The sequence below is a fragment of the Panthera uncia genome, assembly GCF_023721935.1.
Source record: "Panthera uncia isolate 11264 chromosome B3 unlocalized genomic scaffold, Puncia_PCG_1.0 HiC_scaffold_1, whole genome shotgun sequence".
NCBI classification, from domain to species: Eukaryota; Metazoa; Chordata; class Mammalia; order Carnivora; family Felidae; genus Panthera; species Panthera uncia.
The window spans coordinates 116,248,043-116,270,129 of NW_026057582.1; the positions used below are offsets into that span (position 1 = coordinate 116,248,043).

General features: G+C 36.9%; 1 protein-coding gene across 1 annotated transcript in view; it reads left to right on the plus strand.

Annotated features, from left to right (window-relative positions):
- The window catches only part of HERC2 (HECT and RLD domain containing E3 ubiquitin protein ligase 2), a 263,428-nt gene that overhangs the window by 34,246 nt on the left and 207,095 nt on the right, over positions 1-22,087 (plus strand). The window contains exon 4 of the mRNA XM_049614147.1: positions 2,151-2,288. Coding sequence (XP_049470104.1) covers positions 2,151-2,288 — 138 coding nt within the window. The remainder of the gene's footprint in view (positions 1-2,150; positions 2,289-22,087) is intronic.

The window sequence follows — 22,087 nt, forward strand, 5'->3', positions numbered from 1 at the left end:
TAGCAGTGCTTTCAACAATAGCCAAATTATGGAAAAAGCCTAAATGCCTATCAACTGATGAATGGATAAAGAAGATGTGGTTAATATATACAATGGAATACTACTTGGCAATGAGAAAGAATGAAATCATGCCATTTGCAGCAGTGTGGATGGAACTGGAAGGTATTATGCTGAGTGAAATAAGTCAGTCAGAGAAAGACAGATATCATATGTTTTCACTCATGTGAATCTTGAGAAACTGAACAGAAGACCATGGGGGAAGGGAAGGGGAAAAAACAGTTACAGAGAGGGAGGGAGGCAAACCATAAGAGACTCTTAAATACAGAGAACAAACTGAGGGTTGATGAGGGGGTGGAGGAGAGGGAAAGATGGCTGATGGGCATTGAGGAGGGCCCTTGTTGGGATGAGCACTGGGTGTTGTATGTAAATGATGAACCATGGGAATCTACCCCCCCCCCCAAACCAAGAACACACTGTACATACTGTATGTTAGCCAATTTGACAATAAATTGTATTAAAAAAAAACCCCAAAAAATCTACCATGTTGTTTGGTCAGTTGCATTTATACTGAGTTAGTAAAATTATATCTTCTGTGCTAGTGATCCTTAATACTGGCTGAATATTAGAAATACTTAGCAACTTAAAAAAGGTAGTGCCCAGGTCCTGTCCCAGAGCAACTCAACCAGAATCTCAGGTGACAGAACTCAGGCGTGGTATCAAAGATATGTGTGCGCATGTGTATATAAGTGTGTATATGCATACCCCTCACCCAGTGCTTCTGAGGGCTGAGAACCTCATTCCAGGTCTTTTTCTATGACTTAAGCAAACATTAGTGCTTAATTTAGAGGTGCTATGTGATTTTATATTTGCAGTGTATAAAAATGTACATATTTCAAAAAACATCTGTCTACCCTTTGGCCACCTGTGCCTCTAGCCCCACATTTCCACTGACACTTCACGTTACTTAATTATCCAACAGATCATTGAAGGCTTACTTCTTGGCTTGCATTGTTCTAGGTACTTGGGATAACCAAGTACCAGATGAAGAGGGGGAAAAAATCCTGTCTTGGAGCTTATATTTTAGTTTACGAACGATTGCCAATTTGGTGAATGTAATGTAGTATTTTATTGTTTTAGTTTATATTTTTATAAACATGAGTTTGAGTAACTCTTCATAGCATTAGTCATTTGGGATTTCTCCTGTTTGATATCTGATAATTTTCTTACAGAATACGGGAGTTTCTTGAGTACTTGTCACTTGTTGGTTTTAGTTATTTTTAGATACTCCTGTTTGTAATATGATATCTCTTTCACAGATTTATATGTGTATTTCTAATTATGTTATGTAGAAAATAATTCATTTAGTATTGGCCTTCTAGGATAGGACATGTTTATACTTCAAGGTTTAGGTGAGCTGTGTCTTTATTTGCTCTGTAAGGAGTTTCATGACATTTGTTCTTGACTGAAACCTAAATTGTCAGTAGTCTAAAGTCATGGTTTTCAACTTTTGGGTCCCAAAACTCCTGAATTATACTCTGTCAATGGTGGTGGTCCTGTGTAGCAGTGGTTCTCGGTGGAATAGGGCAATATATAGAGTTAAAAATGATTTTTGAATCATGCTTCCATTACACATCCTCCCTTCTTTTGGATGCACTTGGGGGTCACTGGATAAAAGCAGTTCACATGAAATTCAGTTAGGTGATATCAAAGCTAAGTTTCTGGGGGGCACCTGGCTGGCTCAGTGGGTAGAACACATGACTGTTGATCTTGGGGTCATGAGTTTGAGCCCCAAGTTGGGTGTTGAAATTATTTAAGGAAATTAAAAAAAAAAAAGACTAAGTTTCTTAGTTGTGAAATGTAGTAAGGAATTGATGGAATATTTTAGAAGACATGCTTCAAAGAAAAGTTTGAATGATATATTGATTTCTTTATTAAAAGGTTACTGGGCCATTCATTACTTCATAAATCACACTGTACCTTTTATGGTGATGATTCATATAATTTTCTTTTAATCCTCAAACTTTCAGCTAATGTTGAGTATTGTAATGAACTTTCCATTTTTGGGAGGGACATTTGCAAAGAGACTGACAAGTGGATGCTACATTTTGAAAAGGAATTTATAGATATTTTTTTGATTTTTAATTTTTTAGATGATGGAGTTGATACTCAAAGTGGAACAAAGAAAGAAGATCTGAATGACAAAGAGAAAAGAGATGAAGAAGAAACTCCTGCACCTGCATGTAGGGCCAGATCAATCCTAGAGAGCTGGGTATGGGGCAAACAACCAGGTATGTATTCTGAACTTCGGAGATTCTGGTACTTTGGAAAGTATCAGATGGACCAGATGGACATTTGTTTTTTGGTAGTGGAATTCTTTTTTTAAAATTTATTTTAGAGAGAGAGTGTGAGGGAGAGGAGCAGAGGGGAAGCGAGAGAGAATCTTAAGCTGGTTTCATGCTCAGCACACAGCCCAAACGTGGGGCTTGAACCCATGACCCTGGGATCATGGCCTGAGTCGGAATCAAGAGTTGGATGCTAAGCCGACTGAGCCATCCAGATGTCCCAGTTATGGAATTCTTTAAAAAATTTTTTTAATGTTTATTTATTTTTGAGAGAGAGAGAGACAGGGCGCAAGTGGGGAAGGGGCAGAAAGAGAGGGAGACACAGAATCTGAAGCAGGCTCCGGGCTCTGAGCTGTTAGCACAGAGCCCGATATGGGGCTTGAACTCATGAACTGCAAGATCATGACCTGAACCAAAGTCAGACACTTAACTGACTGAGCCACTCAGGCACCCCCAGTTATGGAACTCTTAAAAATTTAACTTAAAATTTTTTTTATATTATGGTAAATTCTACATAACATACAATTGACTGGTTCAACCACTTTTAAGTATACAATTCAGTGACATTAAACATGTTCACAATGTTTTGTAATTATCACCACCATCCATTTACAGAACCTTTTCATATTCCCAAACTGAAGGAAACTTTATACTTATTAAATGGTAACTCCTGTTCTTCCCTACCCTCAGCCCCTGGAAACACAATTCTACTTTCTGTCTTTAGGATTTTGACTAGTCTGGTTACCTCGTGTAAGTGGAATCATAAAGTATTTGTCCTTTTATGTCTGGCTTATTTCATTATTTAGCATAATGTCTTCAAGGTTCATCTATGTTGTAGTATGTGTGAGAATTTCCTTCCTTTTAAAGGTTGAATAATAGTCCATTATATGTATAGATCACATTTTGTTGATCCTTTCATCCATGGATGGGCATGTATGTTGCTGCTATCTTGTAGCTGTTGTGAATAATGCTGCTATGAGTGTAAGTATACATAAGTTCTGCTTTCAGTTATTTGTGTATATACCCAGGAATGGAATTGCTGCATCATGTAGTAATTCTGTGTTTAATTTTTTGAGGACCTGGCAAACTTTTCCACAGTGGCTACACCATTTCATTTCCAGCAGCGTATGAGTGATCCTGTTTCTCTGTGTCCTCACCATCAATTGGTGTTGTCACTTTTTTTTATTATTAGGTGTGTGGTGTGGTATCTCATTGTGGTTTTAACTTTAAGAATCCTGTGGCTATTTACCATCTGTGTATCTTCTTCAGTAGAATACCTATTCATGTTAGATTTTTCTTTTTCTTTTTATCATGGTGTTTTTACACTTCTGTATATATTCCAGATACTAGTCCTTTGTCTTATCTATGGTTTGCAAATAATTTCTCTCAGTTCATAGCTTATCTTTTCACCCTCTCAACAGTGTCTTTAGTGCAGCAAAAGTTTCAAAATTTTGATAAAGTTCAGTATAGATTTTCCTTTCTTTTTCTTCCTCCTCCTCCTCTTCCTTCTCTTCTTTGCCTAGACCTTGAGCCTGAAGATTTTCCTCTATGTTTTTTCTCTAAAAGTTTTGTAGTTTTATGTTTTTCATGTATGCTTCTGTTTCATTTGAATTAAATTTTGTGTGCAATGTGAGGTTTAAGTCAAGTGTTTTTATTTTTTATTTTATTATTTTGCTTATAAATAATTGCTCCACCATTTTTTGAAAAGGCTACCTTTTTTTCATTGAATTGGTTTTGCACGTTTGTCAAGAATTATTTGGGTATACTTGTGTGGTCTATTTCTGGTTTCTCTATTCTGTTCTACTAATCCATATGTGTATCTGTCTGCACACAGCATGCTCTTCATTACTATAACTAAGAGTAAGTTTTGAAATCAGATAGACTGGTTCTTCCCACTTTATTATTCTTTTTTCATATTGTTCTAGCTGTTCTGGTTCCTTTGCCTTTCCTTACAAATTATTAAATAACTTTTGGATAATTTAATATCCATGTGTTCATTGCTAGTATATAGAAATACAATTTATTTCTATATTTTTATCTTGTATCCTGCAACCTTATTACTCTAGGAGGCTTTCTTGAATTTTCTATGTAGACCATCAGTTTTATTTCCCCCTTTCCAATCTATGCGTTTTCTATTACATTTTTTTGCCTTATTGTTCTGGCTAGAACTTCTTTACTATGTTTTATAAAAGTGGTGAGAGCAGCCTTACTTTATTCCTGATCTTAGGGGAAAACATTTAGTCTTTTCATTGTTAGCTATAATGTTAGCATAAGTTTTATAGATGCTTTTTATAAAGGTGAAGAAGTTCCTGTCTATTCCAGTTTCCTGAGAGTTTTTATTGTGAATGAGTGTTGAATTTTATCCAATGCTTTTTCTACATTGCTTGATTTGTCATGTAATTTTTCCCCCCTTTAGTTTGTTAATATGAAGGATCTGATTTTTGACTATTGAACCAGCTTTGCATTCTTGGAATAAACACCACTTGGTGATGATGTTCTTTTTATTAATTCTAGAATTAAGTTAATTCTACTTACTAATATTTTGTTAAAGATTTTTTGTGCCCATATTCACGAGAACAATATTCTATAATTTTTTTTTTTTGGTACTGTGTTGGGTTTTGATATCATGCTAATACTAGCTTCTTAAAATGTATTGGGTGTATTGCCTTTTCTGTATTATAGAAGAGATTGTTTAGAATCTGTCAATTATGTTTTAATATTTGGTAACATTCTTCAGTGAAGCAATCTGAATCTTGTGATTTCCTTTTTGAGATTCTTAAATAATGAATTCAATTTTCTTAATAGTTGTATGGCAGTTTCTTTTTCTTTTTAAATTTTTTTTTAATTTTTAATTTTAATTTAATTTAATTTTATTTTATTTTTTTATTATTTTTTTTAATGTTTATTTTTGAGAGGCAAAAAGAGACAGAGTGTGTGTGGGGGAGGGGCAGAGAGAGAGGGAGACACAGAATCTGAAGCAGGCTCCAGGCTCTGAGCTGTCAGCACAGAACCCAATGTGGGGCCCGAACTCATGAACCGTGAGATCATGACCTGAGCTGAAGTCGGATGCTCAACTGACAGCCACCCAGGCGCCCCTAAAGTTTTTTTTTTTTTAATGTTTATTCATTTTTGAGAGAGAGAGAGAGCGAGCATGAGTTGGGGAGCAGCAGAAGGCGAAGGAGACACAGAATCCAAAGCAGGCTCCAGGCTCTGAGCTGTCAGCACATAGCCCAACGTGGGGCTTGAACCCATGAACTGTGAGATCATGACCTGAGCCAAAGTCACATGTTTAACCAACTGACCCGCCCAGGTGCCCCAGTTTTATGGCAATTTAAATGATCTGTTTCGTATTTGCTGAGTTGGGGTAGTTTGTATTTTTTGAGGAATCTGCCCATTTTGTCTAAGTTGTCTAATTTATATGTGTAGAATTGTTCCCTAATAGCTCCTAATTATCTGTAGAGCCCATTTCTTTCTTTCTTTTTTTTTAATTTATTTTGGGAGAGTAGGAGTGTGAATGGGGGAGGGGCAGAGAAAGAGGGAGCATGAGAGAGAATCTCAAGCAGGCTCCGTGCTGTCATTATAGAGCCCAACATGGGGCTTGATCTCATGAACCCTGAGATGATGACCTGAGCCGAAATCAAGAGTTGGATGCTTAACCGACTGAGCCACCCAGGAGCCCTGAGCCAGTTTCTTTCATGATATTTGTAATTCACGTCTGTTCTCTTTTTGTTTTTTGTCAGTCCTCTTTATGGGTGTGTCAGTTTTTGTGATCTTTTGAAAGAACCAGTTCTCTGTTTCATTGATTTTTCTCTACTGTTTTTTCCATTTTTCAATCTTACTGTTTTTGCTCTTAGTTATTTCCATTTTTTTTTTTTTTTGCTTACTTTTTGATTTATTTTGCTATTTTTTTCCTAAGTTGCTGAGATGGGAGCTTATATTTATTGATTTGAAAGTTTCCCACTTTTCAGATTACGTATTTAGTACTGTACATTTCTTTTTTTTTTTGTTTTTTAAAGTTTATTTATTTATTTTGAGAGAGAGTGAGCAAGCAAACACAAGCAAGTAAGTGGTATAGAGAGAAGGGATAGAGAGAATCCCAAGCAGGCTCTGTAGTGTCAGTGCATAGCCTGATGCGGGGCTTGATCTCATGACCCATCAGATCATGACCTGAGCTGAAATCAAGAGTGGGACACTCAACCAACTGAACCACCAGGCGTGCCAGGACTGTACATTTCTCTCATGACTGCTTTAACTCCCCCCATGACCCCCAATTTGCTCTGTTCTATTTACAACTTAATTCAAGTCAGCATATTTTTGATATCCCTTCCTCTCTGACCCATGGATTATTTAAGAGTGTGTTGTTTTGTTCCCAGGAGTATGGCGATTTTCCCATTATTTTTCTGTAACTGAATTTTTCTGTTTCTAGTTTGTTTCCATTGTTTTGGAGAACATACTCTGTGATTTCACTTCTTTTAAATTTGTTGAGGTTTGTTTTGTGGCTCAGGATATGACTGTTTTGATATTTGTTGTGAATGATTGTGTATTCTACTATTGGCTGGAGTGTTTGAAACATGTTGATTAGATTGTGTTGGTTGTTCCAATCCAAGATCCTGTGGGTAGATCCAGTGGTGTTGTTGCATTCTTTTGTGTCTTCTTGTGTCAGTTGTTGAGAGAAATGTTGAGGTCTTCAACTGTAAGGGTATGTAAATGTCCTTTTCTCTTTTCAGTTTTTTTGTTGTTGTTGTTCACATATTTTGTGGTTTGGTGCATACACATTTAGAATTATTATGTTTTAATGGTGGATTGACCATTATCTCATTAAAAATTTTTTTTTTAAGATCTACCCTATGACCCAGCAATAGCACTGCTAGGAATTTACCCAAGGGGTACAGGAGTACTGATGCATAGGGGCACTTGTACCCCAATGTTTATAGCAGCACTCTCAACAATAGCCAAATTATGGAAAGAGCCTAAATGTCCACCAACTGATGAATGGATAAAGAAATTGTGGCAGTCAACAGCAATGAGAAAGAATGAAATATGGCCCTTTGTAGCAACGTGGATGGAACTGGAGAGTGTTATGCCAAGTGAAATAAGCCATACAGAGAAAGACAAGATACCATATGTTTTCACTCTTATGTGGATCCTGAGAAACTTAACAGAAACCCATGGGGGAGGGGAAGGAAAAAAAAAGAAACAAAAAGAGGTTAGAGTGGGAGAGAGAGCCAAAGCATAAGAGACTCTTAAAAACTGAGAACAAACTGAGGGTTGATGGGGGGTGGGAGGGAGGGGAGGGTGGGTGATGGGTATTGAGGAGGGCACCTTTTGGGATGAGCACTGGGTGTTGTATGGAAACCAATTTGACAATAAATTTCATATATTGAAAAAAAATTTTGTTTTTTAATATTATTTTTGAGAGAGAGGGAGACAGAGTACAAGTGGGGAGGAACAGAGAGAGAGGGAGACGCAGAATCCAAAGCAGGCTCCAGGCTCTGAGCTGTCAGCACAGTCTGACTGGGGGCTTGAACTCATGAACTGTGAGTTCATGACCTGAGCCTAAGTCAAACACTTTACTGACTGAGCCACCCAGGCACCTTTTCTCATTTTTTAATGTTGCTCTGTGTTTCTAGTAATTATCTTTGCTCTGATGTTTACTTTATTTGACACTAGTATACCCGTTGTTGCTTTCTGTTTGCATGCTTTTTGTTTTTTCTGTCCCTTTACTTTTGCCCATTTGAAGTTACTTTCTTGTGTATGGCTTATAGTTGGGTTCTGTTATTTAGTCTACTCTGCCAATATCTGTCTTTTAATTGGTGTCTTCATTTAGACTGCATTGAATTTCATGTAATTATTGGTAAATTGTAGCTTAAATTAAGACTTCTGTTTTACATTTTCTCTTTGCTCTGTTTTATTCATTTTTGTTTTGTTCATACTGCCTCTCTTGACCATTTTTAGAATTACATTTTGATTTATCTATAGTGTTTTTGAGTTTATTTTTTTGTGTATCCTTTTTAGTAGTTTGTGTGGTTAATACATTATATATGTATAACTAAGGACAGTTTCCTGGTTGTGTCATTTAACCAGTTTGATTGATGTACAGAAACCTTCCCTTTATCCTTTTCTGTTTATATGATTGCCTTAAATATTTTGTTGCTTGTATTTATAACCACATTTGGTAATACTATAATTTTTGGGTGAAGGTTCAGACATAAGTTAGAAAAGTCAAGAGATGAAGAAAATACTATTGTATTTACCCATGTATTACTTACAGTGTTCTTCCTTCCTGAGTGCCAAGGTTTTCCTTTTATTGTTTCCATTCTGTTTAGAGAACTTCCGTTAGCCATTCTTTTAGTGTGGGTCTGCTGATGACACATATTCTTAGTTTTCCTTCATCTGAGAATGTTTTATTTTCCTTTCATTCCTGAAGGAGGTTTTTGTTGTATTTAGGATTCTGTGTTAATGATTCCTTTTTTTTCCCCATCACTTTAAAAATATTTTGTTGCTTTCAGCTGGCCTCTGTGGTTTCTGATGAAAAATTTGCTGTTACACGAATTGTTATTCCACCATAGTTAAGGTGTTTTTCTTTGGCTGTTTTTACAATATTTTCTTTGCCTTTAGTTTAATTATGATGTGTCTTAGTGTGGATTTCTTTGGGTACATCCTGTTTGGAATTTGCTCACCTTCTTAGATTTGTAGATTTACATCTTGCTGATGTGGGAAGTTTTCAGCTTTACTTCTTAGAATACTTTTTCAATCCCACCCCCTTCTTTAACCACCCGAAGTTCAATGAGAAAAATGTTAGATCTTTTATTATATTCCCATAGGTAGGTCCTGTGGCTGCTCATTTTTTTTTAAGATGAGGTATAATATATATGAGATATATAATATGTATGAGATATAATGATATATGTAATATTATGTTAGTTTCAGGTGTACAGTATCTTGATTTGGTATTTACATATATAAGAATGATCACCATAGTAGTCCAGTTACCATAGTCACCATATATAATTAAAAAAATTTCTGTGATGAGAACCTTTAAGATCCACTCTCCTAGCAACTTTCAAACATGCAGTACAGTATTAACTACAGTCACTGTTGAACGCTACACCCACATGACTTACTCATGTTATAACTGAAAATGTGTGTCTTTAGATCCCCTTATCTGTTTTGCCTGCTCCCTCAACCACCCTACCCCAGTGACTCAAAACAACCACTAATCTGTTCTCTGTATCCTTGAGCTTGGTTTTGTTTGTTTGATTTTGTTTTGTTTTCGTTTTTACATTCCACATACAAGTGAGATCATCTAGTATTTATCTTTTTATATCTGATTTATTTCACTTAGCATAATGCCTTCAAAATCCATCTTTTTACGTCTTCTTTCACTTAGCATAATATTTTCATAGTCCATCTATGTTGTTACAAATGGCAGTATTTCCTTTTTTATGTCTGAATAATATTACAATGTGTATATACACCATATTTTCTTTACTCATCTATCCATCAGTGGACATTTAGTTTATTCCTATTTCTTGGCTATTGTAAATAATGCTGAAAATGGGGGTACATATATCTTTTCAAATTAGTGTTTTTGTTTTCTTCACATGAATACCAAGAAGTGGAATTACTGAATCATATGGTAATTCTGTTTTTGATTTTTTTGAGAAACCTCCTTAGTGTTTTCCATAGTAGCTGCACCAATTTACATTCCCAAAAATCGTGTAAGAGTGTTGCCTTTTTTCTACATCTTAACCAGGACTCATTATTATTATTTTTTTTATTCTAGCCATTCTAATAGAGGTGAGGTTATATTGATTTATAGTTGTTATTTACATTTACTTGATAAATGTTGTTGAGTACCTTTTCATATACCTGTTGTCCATCTGTATGTCTTCTTTGGAAAACTGTATATTCAAATCCTCTTCTCATTTTTAATTACATTTTTTTTGCAATTGAGTTGTGTGAGTTTTTTAAAATATATTTTGGATATTAACACCTTATCCCTTATCAGATACATCATTTGCAAATATTTTCACCCAGTTGGTAGGTTGCCTTTTCATTTTGTTGATAGTTTCCTTTGCTATGCAGAAGCTTTTTAGTTGGCTATAGTCCCATTTGATTATTTTTGCTTTTGGTGTCAGATTGAAAAAATCATTGCCAAGGTCTGTGTCAGGGAGCTTATCACAAATGTTGAATTCTAGGATTTTTATGGTTTCAGGTCTTACATTCAAGTTTTTTATCCATTTTGAGTTAATTTTTGTGTGTGGTGTAACATAGTGGTCCAGTTTCATTCTTTTGTGTGTGCCTGTCGAGTTTACCCAACACCATTTATTGAAGAAACTGTCCTTTCTCCATTGAATATTCTTGGCTCCTTTGTTGTAAATTAATTGACCATATATGCATAGGTTTATTTCTGGGCTCCAATCTGTTCCATTGATCTGTGTGTCTGTTTTTATGTCAATACCATATTGTTTTGATTAGTATAACATAGTAATATAGTTTGAAATTAGGGAGTGTGGTGCCTCTGGCTTTGTTCTTTGTCTCAAGATTGCTTTGGCTATCTGGTCTTTTGTGGTTCCATACAACTATTAGGATCATTCTGTTTCTATGAAAAATGCCATTGAAATTTTGACAGGGATTTTGAATCTGTAGATTGCTTTAAGTACTATGGACATTTTAACGATACTAATTCTTCCAGTTCATGAATATGTATTATCTTTCCATTTATTTGTGTCATCTTCAGTTTCTTTCATCTATGTCTTCTATTTTTCAGTGTACAGGTCTTTGGCCACCTTTGTTAAAGTTATTCTTAGGTATTTTATTCTTCTTGATGCAGTTATAAGTGGGATTGTTTTCTTGATTTCTCTGATCATTATTTATAGAAATGCATCAGATTTTTGTGTATTGAGTTTTGTATTTTACTGTACTAAATTTGCTTATTAGCTCTGACAGGATTTTTTTTTTTTTTTTTTTTTTTGGTGGTCTTCAGAGTTTTCTCTGTAGAATATCATGTCATCTACAAATAGTGACAGTTTTATTTTTTCCTCTCCAATTTGGATGCCTGTATTTCTTTTTCTTGCCTGAATGCTCTAGCTAGGATTTCTTATACTATGTTGAATGAAGTGGCATCCTTGTCTTGTTCCTGATTTTTGAAGAAAAGCTTCCAGGTTTTCACTGTTAAGTCATTGTTAGCTGTAGGCTTGTCATACATGGCTTTTATTATCTTGAGTTACATTCTGTCTATACCTGCTTTGTTGAGAGCTTTTATCTTAACTGGATGGTGAATTTTTTCAAATGCTTTTTCTGTATCTATTGAGATTATCATATGATTTTTATTTTTCATTTTGTTAATGTATACACCACATTGATTGATTTGTGGATGTTTATCATCCTTGCATCTCTGGGAATAAATCCCATATGTTCATGGTGTATGTATTGTCCTTTTAATGTATTGATGAATTCAGTGTGGTAATATTTTGTTAGGGATTTTGGTGTGTATGTTCATTAGGGAAATTGGCCTGTAATTTTTTTTTTCTTGTGATGTCCATATCTGGCCTTGGTATTAATTCTCGCCTTATAAAATGAGTTAGGAAGTGTTCTCTCCTCTTCAATTTTTGGAAGAGTTAAGAGAAGGGTTGGTGTTAATTCTTTTTTGAATGTTTGACAGAATTTACCAGTGAAGCCATCAGGTTCTGGACATTTTTTTGTTAGGAGGTTTTTGATTATTGATTAAATTTTCCTTATATTTGATATTCTCTTTTTCTTTCTCATTCAGTCTTGGAATGTTTCTAGGAATTTGTCCATTTCTTCTAGGTTGTGCAATTTGTTGGTGTATAATTGTATATAGTAGTTTCTTATGAACTTTTGTATTTCTGTATTGTCAGTCTAACATCTCTTTCATTTCTGATTTTGAGTCCTCTCTTTTTTCTTGGTGACTTTAGCTAAATGTTTGTCAATTTTGTTTAAATTATCAAAGAACCAGCTCTTGGTTTCATTGATGTTTTCTTTTGCTTTTTATTACTTATTTCATTATTTCATCTCTGATCTTTGTTTTTTCCTTCCTTCTATCAACTTTATCCTTCATTTGTTCTTCTTTTGGTAGTTCCTTGAGGTGTAAAATTAGATTGTTTATTTGAGATGTATCTTGTTTCTTGATGTAGGTGTTTATTGCCTATCTCTTTTAGAACTGCTTTTGCTGCATCCCATGAGTTTTGGTATGCTCTATTTTTATTTTCATTTGTCTCCAGGTATTTTTCGATTTCTCTTGATTTCTTGGTTGAAGCATTGGTTGCCAAGTAGTGTGCTGCTTAATCTCCACATATTTGTGAATTTTCCAATTTTCTTTTTGTAATTAATTGATTTCTAGTTTCATACCATTGTGGTTGGAAAAGATGCTTGATGTGATTTCAGTCTTCTTAAATTTATTAAGACTTTTCTTGTGGTTTAATATCCTGGAGAATTTCCATGTTGACTTGAGAAGACTATATATTCTGTTGTTTTGCCGTATATATCTGCTGTGTCCATCTGGTCTAATGTGTAAATTAAGGTGATCTTTCCTTACTGATTTTATGACTGGATAATCTATACATTGATGAAAGGAGAATATCAAAGTCCCCAAATATTTATATGGTCTTATGTTGGGTGCATAAATATTTGTAAATGTTATATCCTCCTGTTGGATTGACTTTTTAAAAAAATGTTTATTTATTTATTTTGGTGGGGGAGGTCAGAAAGGGGGGAAAGAGAATCTGTGCTGAAGGTGTGGAGCCCAGCATGGGGCTCAGTCCCACCAACTGTGAGATCATGACCTGAGCCGAAATCAAGAGTCAGGTGCTCAACTGACTGAGCCACCCAGGTGCCCCTGCATTGGCTTTTTTAAATCATTATGTAATGCTTTTCTTTAGTTCTTATACAGTCTTTATTTTAAAGTCTGTTTTGTCTGATATAAGTGTATCTATGCCCACTCTGCTTTGGTTGTCATTTGCACAGAATATCTTTTTTAATCTCTTCACTTTCTCTTTGTGTCCTTATGTCTGAAGGTGAATCTCTTGTAGGCAGCATAAAGATAGATCTTGTTCTTTTATCCATTCAGCCACTTCATATCTTTTGATTGGAGAACTTTCTGTACTTACATGTAAACTGATTATTGGTAAGTATGTGCTTACTGCCATTTTGTTAATTGTTTTCTGGCTGATTTGTAGTTCCTCTGTTCTTTTGTTTTCTTTGTGGTTTGATGGCTTTCTTTATTGTTATGCTCAGATTTCTTTCTCATTATCTTTTGTGTACCTGCTGTAGGTTTTTGTATTATGGTTAGCATGAGGTTTGCATATTTATAAGTCTATTTTAAGTTGGTAACAGCATAAGTTTGAAAACATTCTAAAGCTCAGACTTTTTACTCTCACCCCCATGCTTTATATTTTTATGTCACAATTTATATCTTTTTGTACTGTGTATCTCTTAATTATTGTAGTATATACTGTATTTTTACTAATTTTGTCTTTTAACCTTTATACCATGTTTATAAGTGATTGATCTTCTACCTTTACTATATATTTCTCTTTCCTGTGAGAGTTGTACTTTCATATATTTTCTTGTTACTAATTGGTTACCTTTCTTTTCAGTTTAAGGAAGTCCCTTTAACGTTTTTTGTAAGTGGTTAGTAGTGCTGAATTCCTTTAGCTTTTGCTTGTCTAGAAAATTATCTCTTTTTCAGTTCTGTATAACTTTGTTGGGTACAGTATTCTTGGTTGGAAGTTATTTTCTTTCAGCACTTTGAATATATCATGCCAGTCTTTTCTGGCCTGCAAAATTTCTGCGGGAATATCTTCTGAGGGTTCCTTGTATGCAACAAGTTGTTTTTTTCTTGCTGCTTTTAAGATTCCTTTTTTGTTTTTAATTTAGGCATTTTAATTTAGTTACAATGTGATTTTAGTGTGGGTTTCTTTGAGTTGTCTTATTTGGAACTCTCTGAGCTTCCTGGATCTTGATGTCTTTTCCTTTGTTAGATTAGGGAAATATTCGGATGTTATTTTTTCAAAGAAATTTTCTGTCCCTTTCTCTTTCTCTTTCTTCTGGGACTTCTATATTGTCAATGTTAGTTTACTGGATGTTGTCCCAGAGGCCAACAGAGAAATTTAGTAGGAATGTGGCTGTTGGCTCCCAGGATCTGAAGCTGCCAGGCTGATGAAGGTAGTGGCCTCATGGCTAATAATCATTAGAGACAACATACACAGGATACTCGTGCTCTTGCCAACACTGGAAGCTTTACTGGTGTAGGGAATTTGCAGAAGGGAACTTAATTTACTACTCAGCTTAAGGCAGTGTTATGTTTAGTTAGGAGATCAGAATCCTTTGAATTATTTTCATTCATGTAGTTGTCTTCTAGGTACTTAAAAAAAAGCTCCTTAATTGTGGAAAATTCAGACATACATTATATAATAGAGCAGTATAATGGAAATACCACTTACCTATCACACATTTTACTACAGTTAGTCTTTGAACAATGTGAGGATTGGAGCACTAATCCCCATCCAGTCAGAAATCTTCATATAGCTTTTGATTTCCCCAAAACTTCACTATTAATAGCCTATTGTGGACTGGAACTGGAAACACAAGCAGTCAATTAACATGTATTTTTTTAATATGTATCATACACTGTATTTTTATGGTAAAGTAAGGTAGGGAAAAGAGAATGTTATGAAGATCATAAGAAAAAGAAAAAAAACATTTAAAGGACTGCAGTGTATTGGTGCAGTAAGTTTACATGGTCTGTTTTCAAGATGAATTGTCAATAATATTTCGATATTGTCTTATATGATATGCACTAGATATACATATTATAAATGCTGGATAGTAAAAATGAAAAGATACTTGGAAAAAGAAATTCCTATTTATTTACAGTTATAATGATTCATGAATCCATAACAAAGAAGCAGCAATGTGGTTGCTTTATGGTAGCCTAGTGTAATTGATACAATTGCTTCATGGTGGCCTCACCTATACGCTAATGAATGGATTGTTATAAGATTTTTATAGCATACTGTATTACAGTCATATTCGTAATGCAATATTGGAAACATTGTTAAAAGTTTTTAGAAAACCACTTACCTGTGATGATAGGCTGATATACATTTTCTCCAATTATGAGAGTGAGAGACAGAGGGGTGCATACTGTACAGTAATGTAATTCTTTTCTTTTTTTTTCAATATATGAAATTTATTGTCAAATTGGTTTCCATACAACACCCAGTGCTCATCCCAAAAGGTGCCCTCCTCAATGCCCATCACCCACCCTCCCCTCCATCCCACCCCCTATCAACCCTCAGTTTGTTCTCAGTTTTTAAGAGTCTCTTATGCTTTGGCTCTCTCCCACTCTAACCTCTTTTTTTTTTTTTTTCTTCCCCTCCCCCATGGGTTTCTGTTACGTTTCTCAGGATCCACATAAGAGTGAAAACATATGGTATCTGTCTTTCTCTGTATGGCTTATTTCACTTAGCATCACACTCTCCAGTTCCATCCACGTTGCTACAAAGGGCCATATTTCGTTCTTTCTCATTGCCCTGTAGTACTCCATTGTGTATATAAACCACAATTTCTTTATCCATTCATCAGTTGATGGACATTTAGGCTCTTTCCATAATTTGGCTATTGTTGAGAGTGCTGCTATAAACATTGGGGTACAAGCGCCCCTATGCATCAGTACTCCTGTATCCCTTGGGTAAATTCCTAGCAGTTCTATTGCTGGGTCATAGGGTAGGTCTATTTTTAATTTTCTGAGGAACCTCCACACTGTTTTCCAGAGTGGCTGCACCAGTTTGCATTCCCACCAACAGTGCAAGAGGGTTCCCGTTTCTCCACATCCTCTCCAGCATCTATAGTCTCCTGATTTGTTCATTTTGGCCACTCTGACTGGCGTGAGGTGATATCTGAGTGTGGTTTTGATTTGTATTTCCCTGATGAGGAGTGACGTTGAACATCTTTTCATGTGCCTGTTGGCCATCCGGTTGTCTTCTTTAGAGAAGTGTCTATTCATGTTTTCTGCCCATTTCTTCACTGGGTTATTTGTTTTTCGGGTGTGGAGTTTGGTGAGCTCTTTATAGATTTTGGATACTAGCCCTTTGTCCGATATGTCATTTGCAAATATCTTTTCCCATTCCGTTGGATGCCTTTTAGTTTTGTTGGTTGTTTCCTTTGCTGTGCAGAAGCTTTTTATCTTCATAAGGTCCCAGTAATTCATTTTTGCTTTTAATTCCCCTGCCTTTGGGGATGTGTCGAGTAAGAGATTGCTACGGCTGAGGTCAGAGAGGTATTTTCCTGATTTCTCCTCTAGGGTTTTGATGGTTTCCTGTCTCACATTCAGGTCCTTTATCCATTTTGAGTTTATTTTTGTGAATGGTGTGAGAAAGTGGTCTAGTTTCAACTTTCTGCATGTTGCTGTCCAGTTCTCCCAGCACCATTTGTTAAAGAGACTGTCTTTTTTCCATTGGATGTTCTTTCCTGCTTTGTCAAAGATTAGTTGGCCATATGTTTGTGGGTCTAGTTCTGGGGTTTCTATTCTATTCCGTTGGTCTATGTGTCTGTTTTTGTGCCAATACCATGCTGTCTTGATGATGACAGCTTTATAGTAGAGGCAAAAGTCTGGGATTGTGATGCCTCCTGCTTTGGTCTTCTTCAAAATTACTTTGGCTATTCAGGGCCTTTTGTGGTTCCATATGAATTTTAGGATTGCTTGTTCTAGCTTCGAGAAGAATGCTGGTGCAATTTTGATTGGGATTGCATTGAATGTGTAGATAGCTTTGGGTAGGATTGACATTTTGACAATATTTATTCTTCCAATCCATGAGCAGGGAATGTCTTTCCATTTCTTTATGTCTTCTTCAATTTCCTTCATAAGCTTTCTATAGTTTTCAGCATACAGATCTTTTACATCTTTGGTTAGATTTATTCCTAGGTATTTTATGCTTCTTGGTGCAGTTGTGAATGGGGTCAGTTTCTTTGGCTTTCTGTTGCTTCATTATTAGTGTATAAGAATGCAACTGATTTCTGTACATTAATTTTGCATCCTGTGACTTTGCTGAATTCATGTATCAGTTCTAGCAGACTTTTGGTGGAGTCTATCGGATTTTCCATGCATAGTATCATGTCATCTGCAAAAAGCGAAAGCTTGACTTCATCTTTGCCAATTTTGATGCCTTTGATTTCCTTTTGTTGTCTGATTGCTGATGCTAGAACTTCCAACACTATGTTAAACAACAGTGGTGAGAGTGGGCATCCCTGTCGTGTTCCTGATCTCAGGGAAAAAGCTCTCAGTTTTTCCCCATTGAGGATGATGTTAGCTGTGGGCTTTTCATAAATGTCTTTTATGATGTTTAAGTATGTTCCTTCTATCCCGACTTTCTCGAGGGTTTTTATTAAGAAAGGGTGCTGAATTTTGTCAAAGGCCTTTTTGCATCGATTGACAGGATCATATGGTTCTTATCTTTTCTTTTATTAATGTGATGTATCGCGTTGATTGATTTGTGAGTGTTGAACCAGCCCTGCAGCCCAGGAATGAATCCCACTTGATCATGGTGAATAATTCTTTTTATATGCTGTTGAATTCGATTTGCTAGTATCTTATTGAGAATTTTTGCATCCATATTCGTCAGGGATATTGGCCTGTAGTTCTTTTTTCTACTGGGTCTCTGTCTGGTTTAGGAATCAAAGTAATACTGGCTTCCTAGAATGAGTCTGGAAGTTTTCCTTCCCTTTCTATTTCTTGGAATAGCTTGAGAAGGATAGGTATTATCTCTGCTTTAAACGTCTGGTAGAACTCCCCTGGGAAGCCATCTGTTTCTGGACTCTTATTTGTCGGGAGATTTTTGATAACCGATTCAATTTCTTCCCTGGTTATGGGTCTGTTCAAGCTTTCTATTTCCTCCTGATTGAGTTTTGGAAGAGTGTGGGTGTTTAGGAATATGTCCATTTCTTCCAGGTTGTCCAATTTGTTGGCATATAATTTTTCATAGTATTCCCTGATAATTGTTTGTATCTCTGATGGATTGGTTGTAATAATTCCATTTTCATTCATGATTTTATCTATTTGGGTCATCTCCCTTTTCTTTTGGAGAAGCCTGGTTAGAGGTTTATCAATTTTGTTTATTTTTTCAAAAAACCAACTCTTGGTTTCGTTGATCTGCTCTACAGTTTTGTTTAGATTCTATATTGTTTATTTCTGCTCTGATCTTTATTATTTCTCTTCTGCTGGGTTTAGGCTGCCTTAGTAATGTAATTCTTTGAAAGGAAAGTTATAAAACAGCAAGGAAACTAACACATTATTAATTTTTTTTTTTTAATTTTTTTTTTCAACTTTTTTATTTTTTTTATTTTTTTTATTTTTGGGACAGAGAGAGACAGAGCATGAACGGGGGAGGGGCAGAGAGAGAGGGAGACACAGAATCGGAAACAGGCTCCAGGCTCCGAGCCATCAGCCCAGAGCCTGACGCGGGGCTCGAACTCACGGACCGCGAGATCGTGACCTGGCTGAAGTCGGACGCTTAACCGACTGCTCCACCCAGGCGCCCCAACACATTATTAATTTTATATTAAATATCACTTTATGCCTCTATAAGGGTAGGCTATCTACTTCCATATAAGTCTTGCACACAACCTTCTAAATGTTGAATACTTATGATGATGATGTTGATGATGATGATGACAACATAAAAATGTCTTCTACAGTTCTTGCTGTACAGTTATTAGATTTTCACACAACAGCACTCACACATATACATCAGATAACTTTATTAACTTTATGGCATGATTATTCATTAATTGGAGGTGAATTATCATAAAGGTATTCATTATTGTCCTAATGTTGTGTAGGTTGAGGAGGAGGAAGAAGAGGAGGGGTTGGTCTGTTTGCCTCAGGGGTGGTGGAGGCAGAAGAATTGGAGGAGGTAGAAGGGGAGGCCGGAGAGGCAGGAACATTCAATGTAACTTTATGGGAATACATTGTAATTTCAGACTTTTTTGCCTTTTCATATCTCTGAAAATGTTTCTATATATACCAACCCTTCTTCTACTGTTTGCTTTGGTTTCATTGCCCATATCATAAAAGGGTCCACATTGTAAAAGAAGTCAAAACTGTTTTTGAGTAATTGGAACCCTTCTGCGAAGTTGTGTAATGTCACTTTTTTTTCTGGCATTGCTTCTACATCTTCTTGTTACAGACTTCACAATGTAACTGTTTACACTGCAAATATAAAAATTTGTAACAAGGGTTAATCCATAGAGCAATCAAGAATACTTATGTATGGTAAGAAATAACAAAAGAATATGTGTGTGTGTGTGTGTGTGTGTGTGTGTGTGTGTATGTCTGTGTATATACACATACACACATATATATGTATACATATATACACTGTCTTGCTTGCACTGATTGGGAATCACTTATCTTCATTACATTATCTTCTGTTAATTCCTCTGGTGTGGTGTCTGTTACCTCTTGAATTTCTCCAGGATCCATATCTTGAAACCCTTACTCCTCACCCTTTTGCCTTATCCACAGCCTCTTTCGTGATTTCTTTGATTGTCTCTGTCATAAATCCCATGAAGTCATGCACAACATCTGGACACAGTTTTCTCCAACAGGAGATTTGTTTCAGGCTTGATGGTGTTTATAGCTTTTTCTATAACAGCAATGGCATCTTCAGTGGTGTAATCCTTCCAGACTTTCATGATGTCCTATCAGGATTCTCTTCCACAATGTTAGTGATCCCTTCCACAGAGTACTGTGTGTAATGAGCCTTAAAGGTCCTTATGACTCCCTGATCTAGAGGCTGAATTAGAGACATTGTGTTTGGAGGCAAGAACACCACTTTGATGACACCTTCAGTGTTAAACTCAAGGGGTTCTACATGGCCAGGGGCATTGTTCAATATCAAAAGAACTTTAGAGGGGAACAGGAAGTTGGTGGCGTAGGAGGATGTTGGGCTCACCTCGTCCTGCTGATCACTTAGAATCCACCCACATCTGCCTAAATAACCAAGAAAACCACCGGAAGACTAGCAGAACGGACTCTACAGAGCCAAGCGTAGACAAGAGGCCCACGGAAGAGGGTAGGAAGGACAGAGAGGTGGTGCATGCTACACGTACTGGCAGGAGGGAGCTGGGCAGTGAAGGGGCAGCCCGCCAGGCAAGGCAGAGCCCCCGAAGTCTGGCTTGTAAAAGCGGAGGGGCCAGACTCTGTGAGTTCTGACAACCAGCGGGACTTAACATCTGGAATGTTAAAAGTCAACAGCTGTGCTCTCTGAGAGCTGGGAGGGTGAGAGGACGCCGGGCGGGGGGGGTGGGGAGGGTTGTTGAGCCCTGGAAGGACAGAGCTCGGTGGGGGAAAAAAGGCGCTGGCACACGCCATTTCTCTCTCCCATCCCCCAGCCAAAATTCCAATGGGAACCCATTCCTGTCGCTGAACTTTCTGGCACCGCGCAAATGCCCAAAGCTGTGCTTCTGTGGATCCATCCCTCCAGTGGGCCTGCCTCCCTCCCAGTGCTGCAGGGCTCTTCCCTCAGGGGACCACCAAGGACAAAGCTAGCTAAGCCTGCCCCTTCCGCCTCTGTGCACCTTGCGGATCCACCCTGGCTAATATGCCCTTGGCCAGATCCCATCGAAGCAGTACCACAAGCCTGGCAGTGTGCAAGCAGCCCAGACAGGGGCCACACCACTCCACAGTGAGTCCTGCCCCTGAGAGAAGGGAAGATGAGGTACACACCAGTCTGTGGCCCCAGTGGTGGGCTGGGGGCAGACATCACGTCTGACTGTGACCCTGCCCACCAACACAAGTTTCTCCAGACAGCACAGGGGAAGTGCCCTGCAGTTTGGAGCTACCACAGGGACTACCCAAAATGATGAAATGGAATTCTCCTCAAAGGAAACTCCAGGAAGTAGCGACAGCTAACGAATTGATCAAACTGATTTAAGCAATATAACTGAACAAGAATTTAGAATAATGGTCATAAAATTACTCGCTGGGCTTGGAAAAAGCATAGAGGACAACAGAGAATCTATTGCTACAGAGATCAAGGGACTAAGAAATAGTCATGAGGAACTAAAAAATGTTATAAATGAGGTGCAAAATAAAATGGAGGTGACCACAGCTCAGATTGAAGAGGCAGAGGAGAGAATAGGTGAATTAGAAGATAAAATTATGGAAAAAGAGGAAGCTGAGAAAGAGATAAAAATATCCAGGAGTATGAGGGCAGAATTAGAGAACCAAGTGATGCAGTCAAATGGAACAATATCTGTCCGTATCATAGGAATTCTAGAAGAAGAAGAGAGAGAGAAGGGGGCTGAAGGTGTACTTGAACAAATCGTAGCTGAGAACTTCCCTGATCTGGGGAAGGAAAAAGGCATTGAAGTCCAAGAGGCACAGAGAACTCCCTTCAGACGTGACTTGAATCAATCTTCTACACGACATATCATAGTGAAACTGGCAAAATACAAGGATAAAGAGAGAATTCTGAAAGCAGATAGGGATAAACACGCCCTAAGACAAAGGTAGACAGATAAGGGTAGTAGCAGACCTATCTACTGAAACTTGGCAGGCCAGAAAGGAATGGCAGGAAGTCTTCAATGTGATGAACAGAAAAAAATATGCAGCCAGGAATCCTTTATCCAGCAAGTCTGTCATTCAGAATAGAAGGAGAGATAAAGGTTTTCCCAAACAAACAAAAACTGAAGGAATTCATCACCACTAAACCAGCCCT